The 25,524-nt window shown below is 26.1% G+C and overlaps 1 protein-coding gene across 1 annotated transcript in view; it reads left to right on the forward strand.

The window, feature by feature from the left end:
* Positions 1–25,524, forward strand: part of LOC113548959 (prolyl endopeptidase FAP-like) — a 230,699-nt gene that overhangs the window by 168,087 nt on the left and 37,088 nt on the right. Inside the window, 1 exon segment of the mRNA XM_026950073.1 lies at positions 21,965–22,178. Coding sequence (XP_026805874.1) covers positions 21,965–22,178 — 214 coding nt within the window.

Consider the following 25,524-nt stretch of genomic DNA (forward strand, 5'->3'; position numbering starts at 1 on the left):
AACGTTATTGCTTAAATATTAAAACGGCAACGTGGCACCTGCAATTAGCTTTATTAATATTTTCCCGTAGCGGGACACACCTACCATATAATATGATATATTATTATGTTCTCGTCGTGTGTACTAATATAATATATAGTAATATTAATAATACGACTATATACCGTACACATATATAGCCGGTCGGTTTAATGCATCGCACGTAACGACATGGGCGTTTTGCACATCACACATTCGTATATTATCATCGTCGTTCTGCCTTTTGTTGACTTATATTATAATATGCGAGCGCACCCGCCGCACTCGTAACTTTCAAACTTTCCGTTCGACCCGCACTGGCGCGGGGTACGCGCTAATAACGTTTCCGCGCGCATTACGAATGTTTGTCGGATATTATTATTATATTATTCTCGTTTCTCGCGTTTAACAAATACTGCTGCAGCCGACGTGTCGCGCGATAAAACACGAGCCGCCAAAGTGTGTTGTTCGACTGTCGGCGGGTTATTTATTTTTTGTTTTATTTCTTCGGGAGTTTCACGCATAGTTGTCGTCGGTACGGCGGAAACTATCCGATCGTGCACACTTCTTCATGCATATATTAAACGACGCCGCCGCCGACCGACAAAGTTTATGGATATACGGGGAAAATACTTTCGACGGCCCGACAACGCATGTTGGAAATACGGTACCGTGTTTAGTGCACGTCACATTTCGAGCACGCGAGTTTCGCTTTTGAGTAATTTCCCTTTCAAACGGTAAACGATGCGGACTATGCGTCGTTCGACTATTACAATATCGGAGACAAACAGTAGTTGCGATTACACGTCGACCACGTACGGAGATCAATTGCAGTTTACCCGGTGATGACGACGATATCGATACATATTTTATCTACGGCAATATTTAGTTATTAAGTCTTGTTGTGCGATACGTTCGCTGTTTCAAATCGTTTAACTAGAAATAGTTTTCATCACAGAAAAGCAGTATACCGCCTTGTATAGTGTTGGAGTCGATAAATGGTCTAGATGCGACTCGTAGACGAACTTTTTCTGGCCAACAGACAAGATATATTTTATTTTCTAAATAAATTATTATTTTTTATGCTGAATTAATTGAGGTTTTCATTAATTTAATTTTAATTTTTCGAGTTTGCCTATACTTTCTTTGGATAAACATAATTTTTAATGGTCCCGGAAAACTTCTGAGTTTCTTAAGTGGCTCTCCATAAATTTTAATTGATAATGCCTTGTATAGATTTTAGTAATGTTGGCATTACGAGAGTTACAACGCGTTTTCGATTCACAAATTCAATTATTTTAAAATTATTATTAGAATTTTAATACGTAAAAATTGTGTTGGATAAATTTAAGTTTAACTTTGTTTAACTGTTTCAGATTAATCTACATAAAAGAACAGTTAACTGGTGATTTATTCATATCATTATAAACATTGTTTATTAGATACAATGTACTCGCAGATAACCGTCACTTTATAATATATTACGAATGAATTACTGTTACACATGTCTGACTCACGTGTTATACCTAACCGTTCAGTATATATATTATTGAATACGTTTTAAAAAACAAATACAATTGTATTTTATGGAACGAAAATAGAACCTTTTTTTTATTGGTGAGAAATAAGATCTACCATAGCGAAATGCAAGTTTTAGTTCGGATTCGCAGTAGTTTTCCCGGAATAATCGGCATTTGGTCGACGAGCCAGGAGCGTAAAAATAAACCTTGCATATATACAGAATGGACTATTGTTTTTCCATGTTATCTAACCTTATGGGAAAATAAGGAAATATGTGGCCCACCTTGTATGTGTAAATACTATAAATAGATACTCGTCTGCGATTCCAGGTAATAAAATATAATTCACCCTTCGCACCGGTCGCCGTCGTAAAACTTGTACGTCGATATAATAATAATAATATTACTAGGTATTATTATTGTTACGGTAGCATGGAAGACGAATGTCGTCGTTATATACTCTGACAGACGAAACGCATCTTTTGTGTATGTACTAACAGAGTAGGTACATAATAATAATAGCATACATAATGGTTCTTTTATCGAACAACACTCATTATTTCAAAATGTATCAACGGCTTTTAAAATATTTTTTTTACATTATTTTCAGTCAAAATAAAACAATATATTTTTTTATTTAATTATATTTTTATTTTTACAATTTCTTAAGCTTTTAATTTGTTATATGACATAATGCATATTTTAATCATATTCTTAAACTGATTATAATTTGGAATATTTTGATACATAAAAATATAAATTCGAGAGAATAATATTTATAATTTATGACTATTTAAAGTTTAAGTTAGCAGTGTAGAGTGGTATAAGAATAATACCAAAAATTATGGTCTACTATACTGCTTATTAAAACTTTTTTTTTATCTATTAAAATACTGCGAAAGATATTTTGCTTCAAAATATTATTTTAAAAATATATATTATATTTCGCCTGGAAATTATGTAAAAATTTTTTTCAAAAACATTAATAGATTTTTGAGGTAATGAGTGTTGTTTGATAAAAGAATCACACTGCATATAATCAATTCGATGGTACTCGTGCGATTAGATCGTGACAATGTGGTTATTTTATTGTATATTGTATATAGGTAAAATGCAAAAACCTGAATGAGAACACAGTGTAAACAAAATAAAGGATCTGTGAATTATTTATCGAGTGTGTTTGTCAATGCGCTGGGATAAGAGGGCCACCCAAAAAATATGAACTTCCGTTCTTATTACACTTCCGATTTAGTGAACACGAATCGACCTATCTCCATCAGCAGATTGTTGTGTGTTAACAATAGTAACAATGGCAATAATATATGACATGTAAACGAATTTAACCAGTGCCAATGATTCAACACTATCTTCTGCCCCTTAAAAAAAAAAAAAAAAATATGAAGGTATAAACGGTTTATTTATATATCTAAGGATGGTAAACTCTGGTAGCTTACCCGGTCCCCCTCTTAGAGACAATTTTAACCAACCCAGATGTTAATTTAATTTATTTTTTACAAATTGCGAAGTCCTATAATAGTTAACCGCGATTTATTTGATTATTCTACGCTTAGTACGCTTATGCAGAAACCAAATGAATGCCGATGATGACGACCGCAAAACTTAATATTGTAATATTATACAAGGTGGACATTTCATCACTCTTGTAGTTATTTTATCAATTATTATAATATGATGTGTTTAGTAAATATTTTCTTTTTAATTTTATTAAGTCATTGAATTACAGCTTAACTTACGATTAACAAAAAAAAAAAATATATTCATTAATTTTTTTGTATTATTGTAATTTGTTAAGTTTCTTAATTTTGTTTATATCAAGGGCACAAGACACAATTTGAATTTCATTTCCTAAAGCAATATATTTGTTGAGTATTTTGATTTATAAAACTTAATCTCTAATAAGTAGGTAGACCAATATTTGTGATAACTTAAAATCTAGACAAACAATGTAGACACAGCAACATTTTGTGAGGTATATTTTTTCCAAGCTGATAATTTTCTAGCTGTAAAATAAAAAAAAATAATACATCGTGTTATTTGAGAGCATTTTGTACATGTATTATGCAATTTTTTTTTTTTTATTTCACGCATGATTGAAAAACGTCAGCTAGCCGGAATAAAGCATAGAGTGTTGGTAATGCATAATACAATGTACGCACAATAATATTATCTAAGTACTTTAATATTTTACATGCCAGCTTATGTCGCTGTGGATATTTACTCTTTTGAATGGCATCAAGTTTTACGCTTTCGCTTATGGAAGAGAATAAATCTAATACGTTTAGTTAGATAAAGTCTGTTCGTTAGTTTAAACAATGGCCAGCAATTATTACTGTCAGCATACGGTTGTATTATATTATTTGAATACGCAATTTAAACATACTAATATAACTATATTATATTATAAGTGAGACGAGTTATCTCAATTGTTACAATACATTTTATTTTAGATTTTTTTAAATGTATTCTTTCTTCAGTGTCAATTAATTTTACTGTTGTTTATTAATTTATCTGTTGATAGTAAATATAAAAAGCCTTGCGCAGCTTATTATTAAATAGTTGTTTGAAGAAAAAAATATATATACTAATGTATATTTATCTAATTAAAAAAAAAATAATAATAATAAAGAAGATTTTGTTATTTATATCTGATATAATAGTTAAAATAATATTTGTCTGATATACCGACTATATTTGTGGAACGTAAATTTTATTTTAATCTATTAGTTATTTCAAAATTGTGTTGGTTATTGTTCAATCTAATTCAGGAAATAATTCATAAAAGCATAGCTTATTAACTTTTTTTCTGAGTCAAACCAAGGACAATTTAATTTAATATTATTTTTTATTTATATTTGAGTACCTATATTACAATATGATCCAAAATAATAAATAAGATGAACGATTATGACAAATTATTATTCAAATAAAATTTCGGAAGTGTAATATCACAGGGAAATTTGAATAAACCATAACGCCTTATAATAATATCAAAAGGACTTACTATAGATCATCAATCACCGAAATAACATAAAATCGAAATGCCTGTATATATTTTGTGTCTTATATATTTTCATGTTAACACGTTGTTAGACAAAAATATCTTATTATTCTTATCTCAAAAATATTTATCACAGTATAAAAATATAAACTACTTCATTTATATACTCATATCTGTTTTTATTATAATAGGAAATTATTATCAACATGTTTGTTATACATAAAATTTTATTTTAAATGTTAGAAATATAAAATCCTAGTAAATTATAGTTTTTTGATTCAAGTCATTATTATTGTGTGTCTTTCTATTGTAGTGTTGTAGTGGTGTGTTAAAATATTTTATAAATTTGAAATCGAGTATAATTTATCAATAATAAATCGTTCAAAAAATGGTTTTTCAATAGATCTCAATTTATAGTACCGTTTTCAAACTTATAATATACATAAGAAACTCATGAAGACAATTGTTCGGTAGATATAGATTTTAAAAATGTTAAGTATCTATAGTACGTAATTTATTTATTTTACGGGTGGAAGCCCAATTGAAATATACTACAGTATTTTGTATTTACATCCGTAAATATACATTAATATAAACTTTATTATTGGATAAGAAAACAAATTTAAAATTTGGCTATAACAGCATAACCAATTAAATTAGGAGAAATAATTACTGTTGTATTAGAATTATTAATTAATATTTTAAATAACATTTTAATTTTAATTTTAAAATGTTTAATTTTAGTATTGTAAATACTTTATTATTAATTAATATAAAATGTATAACGGGGCAATGTATAGGCAATTTCACACCATTGATGTTAAATTTTCAATAAATTGCATATACCTAATTTTACTCAATATTATTCCATTAATATGTTTATGTATAATTTAATAATAATTTTCCAAGATTTAGCTGTCGATAGTACATTTTTTACACTTATAATTTCAATAAATGTTATGGTTGTACAAGCATTTAATATAAAACCAAAATAACTACTACTAAAAAATTATGCAATAGTAATACAGAATCATATTATAATTATGTATGCACTTATACATTATTTTATTGTGTTATGGATTTATAAACAATAATCAATGCATGTTTTTCAGTTAATTTAACAATGTTAACATGTAACTACTTCTTTTTATCGAACTGTTTGTAAAAACATTTTTTCAGTTTCATATTTCTTGGCTGTCATATTTTCGAAGTACCCACTACTTCAAAATTATTTATTGCCACGGAGCTTGATATAACACACACTTAGTCTTGAGATTTTCTTGTATGAACTGACACATTATAAGTGGATTTCCACTATTTCTTGTTATACAACGCTGATAGGGTTCGCTTATAATAGTTCTCGGAATAGTGTGATAATTTCACAATTTCAGAATGTGTAGAGTTTCAATGTACCTATCTCGATGGTATAATTCACAAGCTTATATAATAGTTTATCATTTTTTTTTTATATATAAAATACTGTTTTTTATAGTTTATAGATAAACATTATATTATATAAACACTACATGATGTAATAAAAACGAAAATATAATCTAAAATATAATATTAATTATATAATAATAATAATATAATGTATATAATGATATAATATATATTTTCACTATAATATGATTTTTGAGTTTTCAATTCATTGAAATATAATTTATTATTCATAATCATCATAAAATAAATTATTTTGTATGTTACTGAAATAATATAATGTATTTTAAAAATGTTACATTTAAAAATAATTGTTTCTCGGATCTATTATTTATAGTTGAATGTATAATAAATAAAACCAAATAAATGTATAATGAGTGTTGTGGTCGGTTCTAAATCGAATATAATGATTTTTTTTTTTACTTTAATATCCGGGACATCCATTATCATGCCGAACTCGTCGTACGATACGACTTCCGTGACAAATGATAGTGTCATTATGCATTACATGCGAACTCGACGCATCAGAGGTTGTACCTTTGTTATTTTTTTCCGATGGAATTCACTATTCGGATATCCTGTGTAGATGAAAAACGTTTGAACCTCTGCCAGAATACCGCGATATTTTATTTCAGACCAAATTCCATCCCTTTCAGGTGGTGCTTGTACGTGACTGCTGTTTAAGAGGCCCTACGATGAAATCAGACGATACTGTTTGGGTCTTTTATTGTGCATGACGTTTGAAATAGTTTCACCGTTAAGGATTTTAATTACACGATTTAAAAATAAAAACAATAAAGTGTATACGAAAATGCTTTTTGAGGGGCGGAATAACTTTCGGCAATTTATTACGTGTTCTATTTTTGGTACACACAATAATTATTAATGTACAATTCCTACGTATACTGCAGATATTAGGGAATCAACGTGATCTATTTGAATTTCTGTATACTTATATTATATTGCTGTGAGGCGTACATTTTATAAATTAATTAATTAAATACTAAATAACATTGTATATAATATATTTAAATCGTGAATATTGGTTTTAACATTATAAAATAACAACATTGTATGTGCTACCAAACAAGGAAAATCATATTTTATTGCCTACTAATAGAAACATTATTATTTATAGTAAAATATTATTCGTTATCTTAAGTATTCAGAAAATATATTATTTATCCTGTTAAATAATTCAAAATTAATTTTTAAATGTTCGACTAAAATGTTTTCCTAAGCTAACGTTAAATTTATTTCACTTTATGGATATATAATCTATATACTATATACATAATGTATATCTACGGTATATCGTATTTTACTTTGTAATGTTTTTGTTTTTGTTTATATTTTTATATTTTATGCGCAGTTATTCGACTAGTTTCTTATTAAGATAACTGTTAAGTGTATGATAGTGTACGTGTAAGAGTCTGTTCTTTTTATGTCTCCCCGGCGAATATCTACTGACTTAAATGGTATGTGTCCTAGATGCATTCTCCACACTAAACGTAATATGTGTCAGTAATTTACGGGAACGTTTTGTTTCCGCGGGGAACACAAATTCGCGTTACTCTTGCAACAAAACGTGGCTTCGTCATTATTCTCCACTTACTCATCCTAAATAGATAAATAAGATATATTTTATTCTTTTGAAAAAAAATAAATATATCCATATGTTCCACTTGCTGCGTTTAAAATACAGAAATAAAATTTTATAGTTCCTATACTTATCTAAAAAGTATTTGTTATATTTGTATGTTATATTATTATAAAATATTTTATATAAAAGCATAATCGAATGTTTTTTGTTCCAGAATATTATAATAAACGTTACTAAAATTAAAATTATCAGATGATTTTATTTTTTTTAAATTTATTATTAAATATTAATAATAAAGTTAAATGTAAATATTTAAATTATATTTTCTTAGAAACAATCTTATAAGTGTATTAAATTGGATATTTCAGCGCTATTCTGACTTTTAATATTCAATTTTAACTTTCAAAATAATTCTTTGCGTAAAATTATAATAATTTAATATTATTTTGGATAAAAATTGCGTATTTAGTTCATTCAGCTTGAAATTTGAATAGTAAATTCTCAGAACTTATACGTATTATCTAAGTGCAATTAGGTGTGTTGGTATTTATATGTATATGAAAGTATGTATGTATTATTGATTTATATTATGTAATAGTTAGGTATTCTTTGACTTACAGTAAATTATTACTTAAAATAAAATTTCTAGATAAGTATGTAAAATTTTTTTAATGATTATTTATGATTAAATATACAATTATTATTAATTACATTTTTTTACAGTAAAAAAATAAAAAAAAACAATGTAACTTATCCGTATACAATATACATGAATGGCATATTTCTTCAGTACAGAGTAAAGAAACCTTAAATAATACAAATTAATGTTATTTTGTACTTCTCAAAAAGTATATAAATCTTAATTAACTAGATGATTTGTTAATATGATAGGAAATTTAATGTTTTATTTTTATTCATATTATATCTCGCCAATTTTGGATATGTCATTTATAGGACCTACACACAGTATTTAAACATTATAATATATATATGTGTGTGTGTGTGTGTGTTTAAATGTTTCAATGTGTGAAATAAAGATTTTGTTTAATATTGCTTACACGGTGTTTGAAATAAAATGTTTATTAAAATAAATAATTTTAAATGATTCTTATTTGTGTTAGTTTAAAATGGAAGTAGATATAAGAAAACTAGCTTTTCATTATAAACACATACTGATTTAAATATCACTATTTAATACGATATTAGTTAAATAATTAGGTATTTAATATAATAGTTTGAGATAATGTAGAGAAAAAACTAACAATAATAGTACTCATACTGGAATTCAATATTTTTATTAATTTTATAACAGTATTTTTTTTTTTTTTTTAAATTTAATTCATAACTTATTGAACTGAATAACTTAAGTGTATAAAATATTTAGTTGAAAAGAAGTGGTTTAATGGTTTTCAAGTATGCATAAAAAATCATAAGAATATAATTTTAACATTAATTAATTCAGATGCATTATGTATATTTTAAATAAAATATGAAAAAGTAGCTCCTTGTAAGAAATCTAAGTTTATTGGGTAAAAAGAAAAATGTATTACGTTATCAACTTTGGTAGCAAATAGGTGATTATTAATATTAAATTGTTATGCAGCGACTTAAATTTTCCCATATGTGTATAAAATAATTAACTTTATTCAATACGATATAATATTATTTTATTAAAAACGAATTATTCTATACTTCTTTCAACATTACTATATTCACCAAACAAATATTTCTATAATTGTATTATAACAGGGAATTGATATCAGAATGATTACTTGGTAGATTATATTTATTTTTATGAGAGGATATTATTCATAAATTGTAATTCACTCAAAGTTATTACGCAAAGTCCGCTAACGAGTTTCGGTCCACGCGTTATAATATAATATTTTTTACAGCAATCGATATTTATGACTGGTGTATTTCACGCGTTCAAAATATGATTACAGTGTTATTAAAACCTAGACTAATTTGATTTCCTGAATTTCACCATCCGACGCTGTAATATAACTTTTTATTCGTTCACCATTGTACATTTTTCATGACTACGCAGTCGATGAATATCGGATATTCGCAATAATAATATTCAGGAACGACATAATATTATACTTGCATGTATATCAATGTGTATTATTTTATTTTTTGAGCCAATGACGTGGTATGTCACGGATGGTTTTTAAACTCGATTGTTTTTATGAGCACTAAAAAATTTCTGAGTATAATAATAACTGTTCTTAAACGCCATACTGATAAAGTATAAATCTTGGTCATTTATGTGGAGTCTTAGATAATTTTTAGTCTACATTTCTTACCATGAACATAATTATGTACACAAAAACTTTTTCTTTTATAATATAGAAATACCAAAAACGTTATTGTAATGTTGATTTAGCAGAATAAAGAAGTTTAACACAAAACTTTATAAAATCATTTTGCATTTAAATGAATAAAAATGTTAATTATCAAATATAGACATTGTTTCCGTTGGTTCAGTCGAATTGGTTTTTGAATAATTTAAAAATAGTTTTTACCCGTAAAAATGTAATATTTATTATAATATTGTTGAAAAAATCTAATTGTTTATTTCAATTTTTAATGTAGGTTTTAAAAATCTTATTGTGTATGATATCATTATTTAAATGGTAAGTTTTTTTTCAAAATTGAATTGATTAAGCTTAAGATTTTGCACTCTATTAAATTTAATAAAAATTTTAATTTCTCAAGAAACAAATATATAACGTTCAGTTTTATCGCCTATTTCGCTAAAATCGTAATAATGAATATAATACACATCGATACTATATAGGTACACAAATAGAATTATTGTTTATTTGGTGACAAAAAACGTTTGCCAATTATAGCGTGGTATTCTATACCAAAACAATTACGATTTCGTCACGTATTAACGACTGACCGGGATATTTTATTGCTACTGCAAAAGCGGTGACGCGTGACTTTGGCAAATATCGCAAACTCAGTGAAATCTCGGACGGACGCTATTATAGACCGCCTCTCTCTATATAATATAATAACCTAATATCGTCAGGAATTATTTCTTTCAGACACGTGAGCTGCAGGATAAGACGAGTAGAGGCCGATACGAAAACCGTGTGAAAACTCTCATAAATGCCAATTGCAATGTCCTACAAAACTAGAATTGTATTGAGATGGCGGGGTAAGGACACGTCCGGTAGTCTTTATAGCAATTGTACTGCAAGCGGCGGATGTGAAACTACGGCAAAATGGCCGAGAGGCACTGACCGGAAGCGGTGAACTCCTTCCTATATATATATATACATATATACACATATATAGTATATACATGATATCGATGAGGGAGCCTGGTGCACGTGTCCAGGAGCTAAAGTTATCTAGAACACTGTAGGATAGGGGTTGATAGTGGTGGCGCGTGCGAGTATAATATCTTCTTTAAACGTAATTTATGCATTTCCCGGAGATGGTGACGATTGAATTTCCCGGGCCATAGTGCAATTAACCGTTTTAATGTATATATATATATAATATATAATATATATTATTACCTAACCGGAAATAAACGACTAAGGGGACAATCGCTGTGCAAACTCCCCTCCTTTGTTTCCAAGCATCACACGCAACGAGCAATCTAAGTTGCCAACTGCGCTGACATCATCCCTGTCGTCCCGATGGTTAGCTATAAGTTACTCTGTTATATTATAATATATGTGTATGCATATATAAAATAGATTGTGACCTGCAACATCTCTATTGATCTTTGGTAAATCGGTGCGCGCAAGTCGATAATAATTTGCACAAGGGAGATTTTTTTCGAATTTTTCATAATTAAATTTTGTATTATATCAAAGTCATTCAGATTTTATTACTTTGTTCTTCAAACCGGGTCTATATTGAATTTCGAGTATAACAAACAGCCTCACGCTTAACGAACTTAGGCAATTTTACATTTCAGGTCTTAGAAATTATAAGAGATTTTATTTGTGTATGTAAACAACATAATATTTTAGAGCAGATTTTTTGTCTCAGTAATCAAAATAAACACCTTTTGAGAATTATTTCTTTTAAAAATTATACCTTATTTTTATGTTGAATGATCAAAAAACAATAAGAACATCACAATTGGTAATTGTATAAAAACTATCATAAACAGTGAGGTAGTAGTAATTTTATGCCGCACCAGATAAAATAAATGCATCAAGTGTTTTTTTCTTGAAATTCTGAAATTCAGAATATAAAGACAATACAAAACTTGGGATTTCCACGAAATATTTATATTAACATTTCTAGATATAAGATAGTTGTTATAATATATCGTGTTGGTATTTCTATGTGACAATATTCCACAGAGGTTGTTCTAATTATGGATAAAAAAAACGCAAAAGTTGACAATATTATTTTATTTCCTCCATTATACATAATTGATATTATATTATTGTTTTCAATACTCAATGAAATGTTTAACATATTATTTCCTATAATTTAATAAATATTTTTTACTAATTCTAAGCTATTAAAACTATTATCGTATTTACACTATTCAACGGTACGTTGTTAATGGCGTATAATTTGTATAATATTATTATAGTTAACAATAATAGACCAACCTACTGAATTAAATATAATAATAATAGTGGTACTGTACAATATAATATGATGTTAGACAGAATAAAATAAACTTTCTTTAGGAATACACGAGTGCTTATTCACTTGTTTCTTTGACTCAGAATCGTTTTTTTTTTCGGTTACAATGGTTTATCATTGAAATTCAAATTCCATTAAAGTGATGAAGTATCTACATTCAAAACTATCTATAATTTGGACTAGGGTTCTAAGTTTGTTTTTTAATTTTAAATTTTTAGTTGGGCTGACTTGAATTTAATTCGATATTTTATTTCATTTAATATTTTTACCTTTTTTTTCTAGAATAAAAAAAAATGGAAGTAATAATTTATCCATTTTTGAAACGAAACACGTTTTATGCAATACTTGATAATATCTTGAAGATGTTTGTACAAATCGATGTGAATTGAATGCTGTAATATACTGTAGTTAATATAGCATAACACTAATGTTTGCACGTTATAATATATACACAGATATTCTTTCCACCTAGTATTCATGAAAATAATTAGCATTTTTTTAAAAATGATTTTAAACTATCTTACACGCTTTTATATTTCACTATAAATAATGCTTTGTGTAACTTTCATTTATACTATTGAAAAATTCAACGTTTATTGGGTTTGAAAATGCTATTTCAGCGATTAGTGTTTTTAAAATAGTTGTAGTTATAGCACGTCTAAATATGTCATAATGTAATATTTGCACGCAAAAACATTATGAATGGAAAAATAAATAACACTGTCGATTAAATGGAAAATGCTGATATTTTTTTTTCTTCAATTTATTATATAACTTCAACGCCACGTACATTACTTCATAAGATTTAAATAAGTTACATTTATTTTATAAATGAGTCACGCTGAAAATTGTAAAAATGTAAATCAATACTATTCACGGCGGTGAATGTGCTAAACGAAAATTAAAATATTACATAGAAATACTTTACTATAAAAATAAAAAAGTAAACTTATGTATATCAGAAATAAATTAAATAAATTCTAATTGATTTTGTTAATAATATGTATATAGATTATGTACAATTATATTATTATTATTTTATTTTTTGAGTATTGAATAAGACTTTTTATAACCGTTTCTCAAAAAAGTGATTTAAAATGTATGAATTATTTGCTTCATAAGGTAAACTTAAATAATATATATTATAGTATCATATAAATATATATTTTTTTAACTCGTCACTTTTTGTTTTTTATGCCAAATTCACAGTTTGTATAGATCAAAATAATGTCCTAAGATTTATGGCTTAACTGAAACGTGATTGTAGTGTAGTGGTATAGTAAATAACTAGTCTGTTTTAGACAGAATACTATTCTGTGGGTTTATTTTCATTAAAATTCTTTCTCGAAATGCATACCCTAATATAACGTTCAATAAAAGGTTATCTACAACTTCTAAAGCATCCCTTTCAAAACAATGGAATTGTTTATAATGAACTTGAGTTCGAGGGCTTGATTGTTACCATTAAATACCTTTTATTAAATGTTTTTGAAAAAAAAAAACATTTGTTCCAATAGCTGAGGAAAAGGAGTTAATACACAACGTATTATTTCAAAAGTTGTTGTGTAGATCTTTCCGATAAACATTCGCAAACTATGCTAAAATATTTTCCATGAAATCCCGAAGAATAAACTAGATATATACCTTATATGTTTATTAGTTGAATACCTGTAATTAATTTCTGAGTGTACTTGTAATACTTTAAGCTTACATATTTTTATTTTTTATTTACGTAGGTATGCTTTTTAAATAAGTGATAAATGTAATGATTTAACAACAATAATTATGATGTGTATTTTCATTTTTTTGTGTCTAATACTTTACTAAAAGAAAAATTCTTCTGAACATTAAGTATGATATTTTAACCAATTTATTCACTATAATGAGCACTTATCTAGGAAAATTATCATCGCTTTTTCACTGTAAAATTATTTTGCCATCGTTATTCAAAAAAAAATCCCGATTTATTTTAATAGGTACTATACGAGTTCTTGTAGGGATCATATTTTGGCATAATAATATCCATTGCATATTATATTGCTATAAAAATAAAATACATATAAATGTGTACGTGCATGTTCTATATATATAAATTTATTATGAATACAAAACATGCTGTTAATTATTGTGTAATTCAAAAATATAAAATTTCTTATTGTAGTTATAAAAGTTTGAATTTATGTTATGTATAAAATATGAACGGTTTATAGTTGCTCATTATTATACTTGTACAAAATTAAATTATTAATTAATAAAAATATCTAACAAGTTATAAATAAATTTAAAAATTTAATTATTATAACTATTTGACTTAGTGTATAAATATACCATAGTGTTTTTTTCAGGGTGATTATTTATTTGAGTAAATAGCTGTATTCAATACTTTTCCTTTTATAAAATATCTGTTAGAATTGAAAATTTAAAAAGACTCAATATTTAAATTAAAAATATACTCCTAATTATTCTTACAAGACCACAAAAATAGTTAATTTACGTCATTCTGTAGCAATTAATTTAACTAGAAATAAATACAAATAATTATAGCCCCGGGTGTAAGAAATTATAATTAGATGTTAAAAAAGCAGACTTTAATTACTAAAAAAAAAATCTCTCTGTAGGATATCCGGAGCTTAAAGATGGAATCCTATAATTTATGCGAAAGTAAAAGGATGTTTTTGTGTTTAGAATATAATAATATTGAGACAGGGATTGGAATATTGATCAAGCAAATAAATTAAAATAATAAAGATTTTTATACATGCATATGGTTTTAAGATTTTATTGAATGACAATTTTAGATAAGTTTTATTTAATTTAATAATAACTTGTGTAAAATATTTAATTTATCTAAATATTATATTGTACACTTAAATATTTAAGCTTCTTGATTTCAATTTTTTTTTAGTGAACGTGTATAAATTTAACGCTATAATAAATATATAAAAATGGTATTTAGAATAGGGTAAATATATTTAAAAAGATAAAATACAGGACTAAGATAATCTTAGAATCCGTCAGTATCTCCTAAAAATAGAAATTAAACATTTAATTTAAGTTCAAATTCCTTTTCTTTAAAGATTAATTTTAATTTAATTTAATTTGTTAGTACTTTATGAGTATATAATATATTCTAATATTATTAACATATTATATTTTATATTAACAATTGTTAACAATACCAATGGAATTAAAATATAAAAATAAAAGATTTCAAAGTCACATTTATTTTTATTAATCGAATTTCCGATTAAATCACGATTATTGCTTGACATGAACCTATATAATATAACTTTCGTATTTTAGTTTTTCATCAATATCGATTTTTGTTATAATTATTTATACAGTCACATTATAATTTTATCAGTATTTTTTTTTTATTCAAAAAAATAATAATACTATTATTATTTATAAATTATAAATAAGAATTAATATAATATAATATTGGAATTGACAATAATAAAACATCCTGAAAGAATTAGGCTAAAAAAAAGAATAATCATTGTATAATATAAAACATTACACATATGGTCACCATAATTTAGAACACATCATTTGAGATACTAAATTTTAATTAAAGAAATTAAGAATAAGTAGAAGATCTACTTTTTTTTATCTGAATTGAATAATTTGTATATACATTTAATAAACATAAGAAATAATATATAAAATAATTATTGTGCCTAAATGTTTTTTTTTTGAAGAAGAAGAAGCTACCTCTACCTATGAAAGACTTAACGAAGATTCATCATATACCTAATGACCTAATGTAAAATCATAAACGTACACAATTAATACTGTGAAATAACATCATCAAATATACTTTCTTTATTTAGTTTTTTTTTTTATAATTAGTTTCGATAAATGCATCATTTAAATTATTTTAGTTTTAAACCTCAATATTTTAGATTAGAAAGAGATCGTTTAAGTTATTAGATTTAAAATATATAATTATACATATATACTTTCCTGTAGTCAGTAAATTCCTTTGTATCAAAATATTAACAGTTGTAAAATGAACTCAAATTTTAGAATGTGTTAAATTTAAATGCAATATGTGTAGTACTTTAAGCTATAGGATTATAATTTAATTATAAATTTTTTGAAAAACGGTTATGGTTAAATATAAAATGCTTATTATTTTAAATAAATAAAAAATTTCAACTTTGAAAAATAAATATTATTGTATGAATATCATAAGGAGTATTTTGTTCATCAATAAAATATATAATGTTTGTTAAATAACAATGATAATATTCATTCAAACTGAATTAATGAACGTGGACACTTGGTCAATTATTTATAGAATATCATTTTTTTTAAAAATATTTTTATATTTTCAATTTATTTTTTTAAATACAAATGTATCTTTATCTAAAAAGTTCACTAAGATAATTAATGATTCCTATAACGATAAAAATAATTTATGTTAAATAATAAAGTATAAAAAACGCTCTTTAAATTAATTAAAAATGATAATTTTGATTATATAATCCATTATGAAAATGAAAAATCAGCGATTCAAAATGTTACTGAAATGAATAGTATATTTCTTATACTTGGCGTAAGTTTTTTAATTGTTTATGCTTCTTGTTTTATAACCCCCAGTCTAATCGTAATGGCTACACTTTGCAACTTAAGACAAGAGGTGTTGGTTTTCTTAGTATTTTAAAACAACAAAAAGTGTTTCGCATTTAACATGGCCGCTGTCGTTCTGAGTCGGGTGAATATTATACATAGTAACGCACTAACATATATTTCCTGACAGCGAACATCTTAGTCTATTGCATATCAAATTATTATTCATGTACGTCAAAATGATATTACACGGGTAAATTGCATATGAAAAATAACGTCTTACAAAAGAGATTGATGATACTATATATACACTTAATTATATACATAATAGGAATTTATATTTTGCTCTCACTTGATTTTACTCCACGGCATGGTATACATATATAACCTGTACAACAACTGGATACGATCCAAATTGAAAATTAACATTTTAAAATTAATTAAAACATAATTACTTATTAATGTTTAGCAGCTCCGATTGTGAGTTTAAACTAATATATTCCTCAAATTGTATGATGTTATGTTTACTCTGTTTATAGAGATAATAACAATATTCGTTATGGAATTATATTGAGTATGACGGACGTATTTCATTTAAATAAAATAACAACACAGTAAACGCCATTACAGTAAAAAAGAAATGTTGTTTTAATTTATTGTTCGAAAATCGTCAATAGAGAATCGGGAAACTTTCGAATTTTTAATGGTAACCGTTAATGCATTTATGGTACCTATGCAATATATGTACACTGTATAGCTACTATTCGTATAAACAAGAACGTATTGCCAATATATCTCCGTACTGCGTCACAGACAAAATGTTTTAACCATCATACCGCATTATACGGCAGATAACTATAATATATTTGATAACATGGTATAATACGTTTATAATAGGTATTACGTGAATAGCGGCTATACATATTATACAGTTGATGATTCGGCCGAGTATTACCGGAATAATAACAGCCGTCTGGATCGAATAAAGCAAAATTCTCGCTGAAAATAATAATTTAGTTCTCGCGAAAACTCGCATTGCGTTACGAGAGCGGAGATTAATGATATTGTGCTCCTCGAAACGCATAATCTTATCTATGTGATTTTTCAGTTTTATTTATGTTTTCGTCCGTTTCGCACCGGCCAGGCCTATTTTATAGCTGCGTACGAATTGTACGTTCAGGTTTACACGCTGCGTGCTACTATATCGCGCATCGCGTTTACCGCACGTCGTCGCTCTCGCAACACACGAACTACAGCGAAACGTGTTTAATAAATAATAGTGCACGATGATTTAATTGATACGTCTTTGTACCGGTAGTTATGGGAACACGAGAGGATTTGTCACGCGCGCGTGCGCACCCGAGCCGCGCGTAACCCGCGGGCTGCAAAACAACGAATTTATACACCGGGAAAACGGCGATGAATTACAACGCGGCGAAATGTTAATTGAGGTAAGTGTCGAGGAAGAATATAAAGGGAACGGCTGTCGGACACCCGAAAACTAGCACAGGACCGCCAACGCCCCAAAACAATAGCTGACGCGGCGGCCGTACAAAATTGGAGTGCACGGTCTACTCGCATATATAAATATATATTATTTTATTATGTGATATACGCTCTTTGCGCGCACACAGCTTCCTAGTGTATTGTACTCATGTGCATACGTATATAATATAAAACAAGGCGATTATAATAGTCTGTCGCGCGTGGATACCGTCGGTTCTCGCGACCAGCAAATAAAAGGCGCTTTTCATTATTCGTTTAAGAGTATTTTAATGGTGAACGGAAACGGGATTCTCGGGGTCTCCGTCGATGTCGTTCGACGAGCGATATGTCATGTCACAATTTTTATGATTTCCAACGGGACGGTAGTCGTCGATATTATGAAACAACGAGGATTCTGCACGTGCAGAGTGCTATCGTGAAGTGCACCGCTTATCGGCTTACAAATATTTTCGATTTATAAATCTCACCGGAGTGAATGGAAACTCGACAATCGTCCTCATTCCATTTTTTGATAGAATGTTGGGGAAAAAAACTGTAGTATCGGGTAACATATTGGAAACAGAACGCGAGATCTAAAATTGCATGTCCAGTCACAGAAAATCAACGTTTTCAAACAACGATCGCCTTGTAGGAGATGAGTGTGACAATATGTTTTTACACACCGCACTATACATCGTTCTATGATTATCGACGTCAGTTCTTAATGTATGTCTCGATGATTACCCGAAGAGAAGTGCATTGGATTTTAACGGTCGTGAACCCGAAGATAACGTTTCACGAAAATTCTTTATGATATGGGACAGTATACAATCACATCCAAACGTGTATTAGTCGCCGCTGCCGAAACACGAGACGATACACCAAATCGAAATATGAACACACGCACACAAACACACACACATGCACGTCCGCTAATGCGCATCTATTGTCGACACGTCACCGGAGTGGAGGATCGAAGCCGCAATGCGATAATATCATATAATATTATATTTTAATGTACCTATCACATTATGCACGTAGAAGATATGTTTATTTGATTTTTTTTTCTCGTTCTCGGATAAATTTATTGTACAATTATTGTTGTATTATGACTTTATCTACAGCGCGTGTTGGATATATTTAACGTTTGGTTATATATTACGTCTGACATATATTTTTATCTTTCACGCATACCTACGTGGGTAATATATTATAATATCGCCGATTACTCTAACGTTATTTACATTAGTATATCATTATCAGTAATAGTAAATAGTAATGGTGTCAGTGATAAAAACGCACGTCGGTAAAATTCTGAACGACAGAAATTCAGAAAACTCCAAATAATCGGAATAAAAAAGCTCGTGGATTGTATGGAAAACAAGTAGATACGTATATAGTGGTTTTACGAAATCGTAAAGGAAACATAATCACGTTTTCACGATTATAACACGTGTAACTATGTATAAAGAATATTAAAATTTAAATAGGTTTTATCGAATTCATAAAATAATAACGTCTCCAATCAATATTGTGCTATAAACACGTAAGCTAATAATTTCAAAGATTAATATAATGAATATTGTTGCAAATGGCTACACGTATTGATAGGGGGGATACTCGATATAATATACATTTTGCGTGTCGACGACTATTCAATTATTATATCGTATTGTGCATAGTTATTGATATAAGTCAATATTAGAAATACTGATTATATAATACTTAATATGTTCCACTCGAACCGTTGGTTAGCTGTTATTTAAATTGATATTTAATTTGTGTGAACATCATTCAAATATTTGTCATTCATTCATTCAAAAAAAAATGAAAGGATGGCATTTATAATTTTAAAATATGTTAAATTAAATCAAATTTGTAAAATACACAAATAATGACATGTATTTTGGTATTATGTATATTTTGGCATATGCTAATAATAAAAAAAAAAAAATACAATTTTATTCATAAATTCAAAAATCAAGGTATCTATCGAATATATTTATTAAATTACTTTTGTGATAAATATTTTAGTATCTAATAATTTAACAAACAATTTGTATTTTTTTTTCATTTTACATAGCAGATTAAACTGAAAAAAAAGTAATCTGATTTTAGTTTGATCGTTATTTTTACTTTTTAAGATTTTTAAATTTAAACACAATATTTATACATATTATGTATCTTATATTTAGAATATTTTATAAGTTAATAAATTAAATATTATGACAAGCGTATTCGTGTTTTCGTATGTTAACAGTTTTTTTTTTTTTAAATCCTTTTTTTTTTGATCTTTTTATAGCGACTTTATCATAGTTTTAATATTAACAACAAAAGGTATATTATGTAAATTGATACAATATGCTTTAAATATAACAATGTTAACTGCTTCGCGAAGTTAAATAAATCATTGTTTACTATTCTTAAAAAGTTGTTTTGTTTTTATTACTTGTGTGTACCACAATATAACTCATGATTTAATTAATAAGCTTATCAACGAACTGAATCGTGTAGACCATAGTTATTCTCAAGGAAACTATATAACACATTGAATCTCTAAACACGAGTAAAAAAAAAAATAAAAAATAAACTTGATAAATTAGTAAATTATTTATGTTTAACAATACCTGGACAATGCATATTTATATTTTAGATTTCTAACCTATTGGGAGTTATTATTTCCATCATAATTACCAAGACAATAGAGATTGCACCTACATAATAAAGGTTTTAAAAAATTTACAAATTTAACATTTAAAATATTATTTTCATAATAATATGTAAATTCATCATCATTGTACACCGCCCATTGTTAATCGTGATTATTTATGAATTTTAATCTGATAAACGATTTAAAATTTAATAAATTATTTACACAATGCACGCTGTAAAGTTTTTTTTAAAATTTATAATGTATTGAGTATAATTCAAAATATAAGCACTTCATTTTAATAACCAACGCATTAGTATAGATTGGTTCAAAATATTATTGAACAATAAATAAAAACTTGCCAAAAACAGATAAAATGCACTTTTAGATTATACATGCTATATAGATGTTCAAAATCTGTAACTATTTTTTTCTAAACTAAAAATTTAAAATATAAAATTGTAATAAATTGTAAATTATATATAAATGTATCTACTGAAAAATCAAAAATTTATATCTATATATTTTTTACAAATTATTAAATAATATAATAAAATTTATTAATCTTTTTCAATTTACTTTTTTTCATATGAAATGTATTAAAACATTGCACTTATATAATAGTGCGATTTTGGGGGTAATAATAATCATACATAGTATATTTACCAAATATTAAAATATGTTTTTTCTTTCAATAATTTATTATTTGACCTAATTATACACACTCATAGAATCAAATATGTTTGCAGTATCTACACCATATATACATATATATTTTAATATCTATTAAAAATCATTACAATTTAAGTAACATAGTCAAGTTTTGATTATCAAATTTTTAGTTTTTAATGTTAATACATAATTTATATTTATAATACGAGTAGATACATTAAAATAAATAATTATGAAATACTATGCATAGTAAAAATCGCTATATTGACTATATTATAAAATATGATGTACGACTAAATGATATTAAAACATGAATAACACGTTATTATTTTATGTTTTGTTTTCAGGAATTGGTCGTAATCACGCCAAATGAGCGAAACTGGCGCGGTATTCTTATCGCGCTTTTGGTCATTGTAGCTGTTTTGGGCTTGATAGTATTCTTTATTGTCCTACTGTCACCGCCATACAAAGGTCCTAGGAATCTCGGAAGCAAGTTTACGGTCGATCAAATTGCCGGGGACACATTCAAAGCGCCTTCTTTTAATGGCTCGTGGATATCAAGTGAGTTTATAACATTATATATATATATATATATAGGTACAATTTACTACCTAGTTATTTATCGTTATGTATTTGATTAAATTATGATCTATTTATATAAATTCATTACGAAAATATGATAAGAAATAATAACAAATAATATTATAGTATAATATTATGGCGATAATTTATAGTTAAAATTGCTTTCTATCTTTGTCAAGCAAATCGATCAGTTTAATTGCATATAATAATCTTAAGTTGTATATTATGAACATCTCCATAAATCATAAAACTGACAAGCCTATTGTATATTAAATACACTTTAATGGTACTTCAATGCATAATTCTACGAAATATATCATCTTTGATAAGGAAATATACAATTATGTTGAAATCTCACCAAAAATAGAACACGATCAAACAAAACCAATGATGAAACTCGCTGATAGTTTATATAACAGCCATAAGTGGGATTTTTATTTTTTTTTTAAATATATTCGCGTATCTACATTTACCTGTGTTCTTAAATCAATTGATCAATTGAGTTTATTTTAAAAATACAATTTCACCACCGCAAACATAGTTATATAAAAGTCACTGAAATATATATATAAAAAAAAAATAAAACTTAAAAATTTAAAACATATGAAAACAATACTTCAGAATATAATAAATTTATGAAGCAGAACTTAATAGTAAATTTAATAATAATAATAAAAAAAAAATAAGTTAATAATGGTAATTGAAAAATCAGCAAATACCACGTTGTTAATACCTAAATTCAAACTAAAATAAAATCTTAACTCAAAATATTGTATTGTCAATTATCTTGATTTATCCTTAATTTTTATATAATATACATTTTATATATCATAGTATATTATTAGCAAATATTATTTTCTTTCTGCATAATGAAATACCTAATGCAGTTTACATGAGTTCAATATACTATTATTGAGATAAGGTTTTATATAATATATATTTTTAATATTATCGGTTTAACAATAATTTTAAATTTTAAAAATATAAATATTTATTACTATATTTTAATGATCTAACATATTAAAAGTATTTGTTCAATTGTATTTTTTCATTTATTAGCTAGAGAACATTAAAGATAAAAGTTCAATTTTGAAGAACTGTTAAGTTTTTTTTTTTAAATTCTTTCATGGATTGAGTCAATTACAAAGTATTTTATTTTTTTACCAGCTTCAGATCCTTATTGGATTTTAAAACCATCCGAAAACTCTTATCTAGAGTATTAAATGTGTCGTTTATTCTATCAAACTTCTTTTTTTTCTTTAATTAATGGATTTGTAAACGTAAACATTAAACCAGCCAATGTACTTCTTTTACATTTAACTAAACCAAATGATATGTGAGCTTTTTACTATATTATTTAATTTTACCATACAACTATTATACTAGAATATCTTAGTTTTTTAATAAGGCAAGTAATATATTTTAATTTTTAAAACGCTATTAATTTTGACCTCTAAATTCTAATACAGCCTATATAATATGATTCCTTAATCGACTAAGGGGACAAACATCGTGGTGAGGGTGACTATATTAATTCAATGGGTGCTATTGTCAGCATATTTATGTATTATTATATTTAATTTATTTGCATTTATTTATTTGTATAGTAATCTCGGAAATAATTCTATTGTGTTTGTAGTCCGCATTGAAAAAATAGAGAAAGATTTTCATCAATATTTGTGATTTGAAAAACTGTTAAGTGTGTTAGGATTTTTTATATAACACTATTATTAAAATACAATGTATTTATGATCGTTAATATTTTTACAATTTAAACGATAAGTATGTTTTTAGTAATACATTTTCGTTTGAAATATAGTCATCTAAATAGTTATAATTTAAAATCAAGTTTATCTTTAGACAGCCCCAACGAAAAATAAATAATAAATCATCATTTAATGGTTTGAAAAATGTTGGAATGTCATAATAATAATTATGACGCATTAAATTTTTGAATACGTTTTTAACACATTAATAAGTGACATTGGATTTAAATACAAGAACAGAATAAATATTATATTAAAGAATACGATTTAAAAATATTATTTTATTAAAAATGAATACTTATTCAACATTTATGACTAGATATTGTATAATATTTTAACGATGGTTTAAGTTAATAGATTATAATTCAATTTTTGGATAAAATAGTATATAATTTTGTAACCCACAATATTTGTAAATTTCCAAAATTATTGTAGCTGGTATATATTCAATGTTTGGTTTTTTAAGATAACACATAAAACATATAATTAATGTAATTTTTAAGTTCTGCTAGTGAATTTCGGTAAAGTTATGAATTTTTTAGTATTTAACAATTATATTGTGTTAATTTAAAGCAATTGTTTAATTATTTGTATACTTTTATTAATTATAAATTCATAAAATGAAATATATAAATAAATAATTATCATAATATGATGAAATTATGCATTTAATTTAATATTTTTATAAATAAAAGCAAATAACGATTGTTAATATGTTATTAATAATAACTATAATATTCACTGGTTTTTTTACAATTGTATAAATAGATTTAAATATATCTATTTATGTATATTTTTGAATGTGCATAAGAAAGAATTAATTTTTATTTTTTCGACTTTTATTATTGAATTTTTTATTACACTAATATAATTATAATAATAATACAAAAAATAATGTTAATTCTAAAATATTACCATATCACTCGTTTAATTTTACTTTGACTTTATGAAAATATTCTGCCAACGAAAAATGTATAACGGTGACGATGTACAATTTATTCTTATAACGACTTATGTTCTATATTGTACCATAATATTATTGTTCATATTTACTCATTTATATTTATTAGACATTCTTTTATGCATATTTTTAATACTATGTTAAGTTAAACATAGCATGATAATATTTTATTTAATGGTTGATTTACCGATACTTAACTGTACATCTAAACAAAGTATTTAATTTAATTTAATTAAAAGTCGGCACCTAACCTAAGGGCCATTAGTTACAAAATAATAAGCTACATTGTCATCATAATATTATTCATAGCATAAAAGCATAATAATATTAATATGATGCCTGCGTATTTAAATAATATCTGAATTTAATAGACATTTTTCCTCGGATGTATTTTTATACTCGGCCGTTTTCATTAGAACGGATTATAATTTAATTATCGCTATACAAAATCGGCCGAAAACAATTGGCATTTTCATTCGGCCGGTTTGCAAATAAATACGTCGAACGGGTCAGTAATATATGGCTGTTATCAAAAATATATCCATTCATCAGCAGTTTAAAGCGTTGGGGTTGCAATTTTCCCTTATTATTAATTACG

The sequence above is a fragment of the Rhopalosiphum maidis genome, chromosome 1 (genome assembly GCF_003676215.2).
Source record: "Rhopalosiphum maidis isolate BTI-1 chromosome 1, ASM367621v3, whole genome shotgun sequence".
Taxonomy (NCBI): domain Eukaryota; kingdom Metazoa; phylum Arthropoda; class Insecta; order Hemiptera; family Aphididae; genus Rhopalosiphum; species Rhopalosiphum maidis.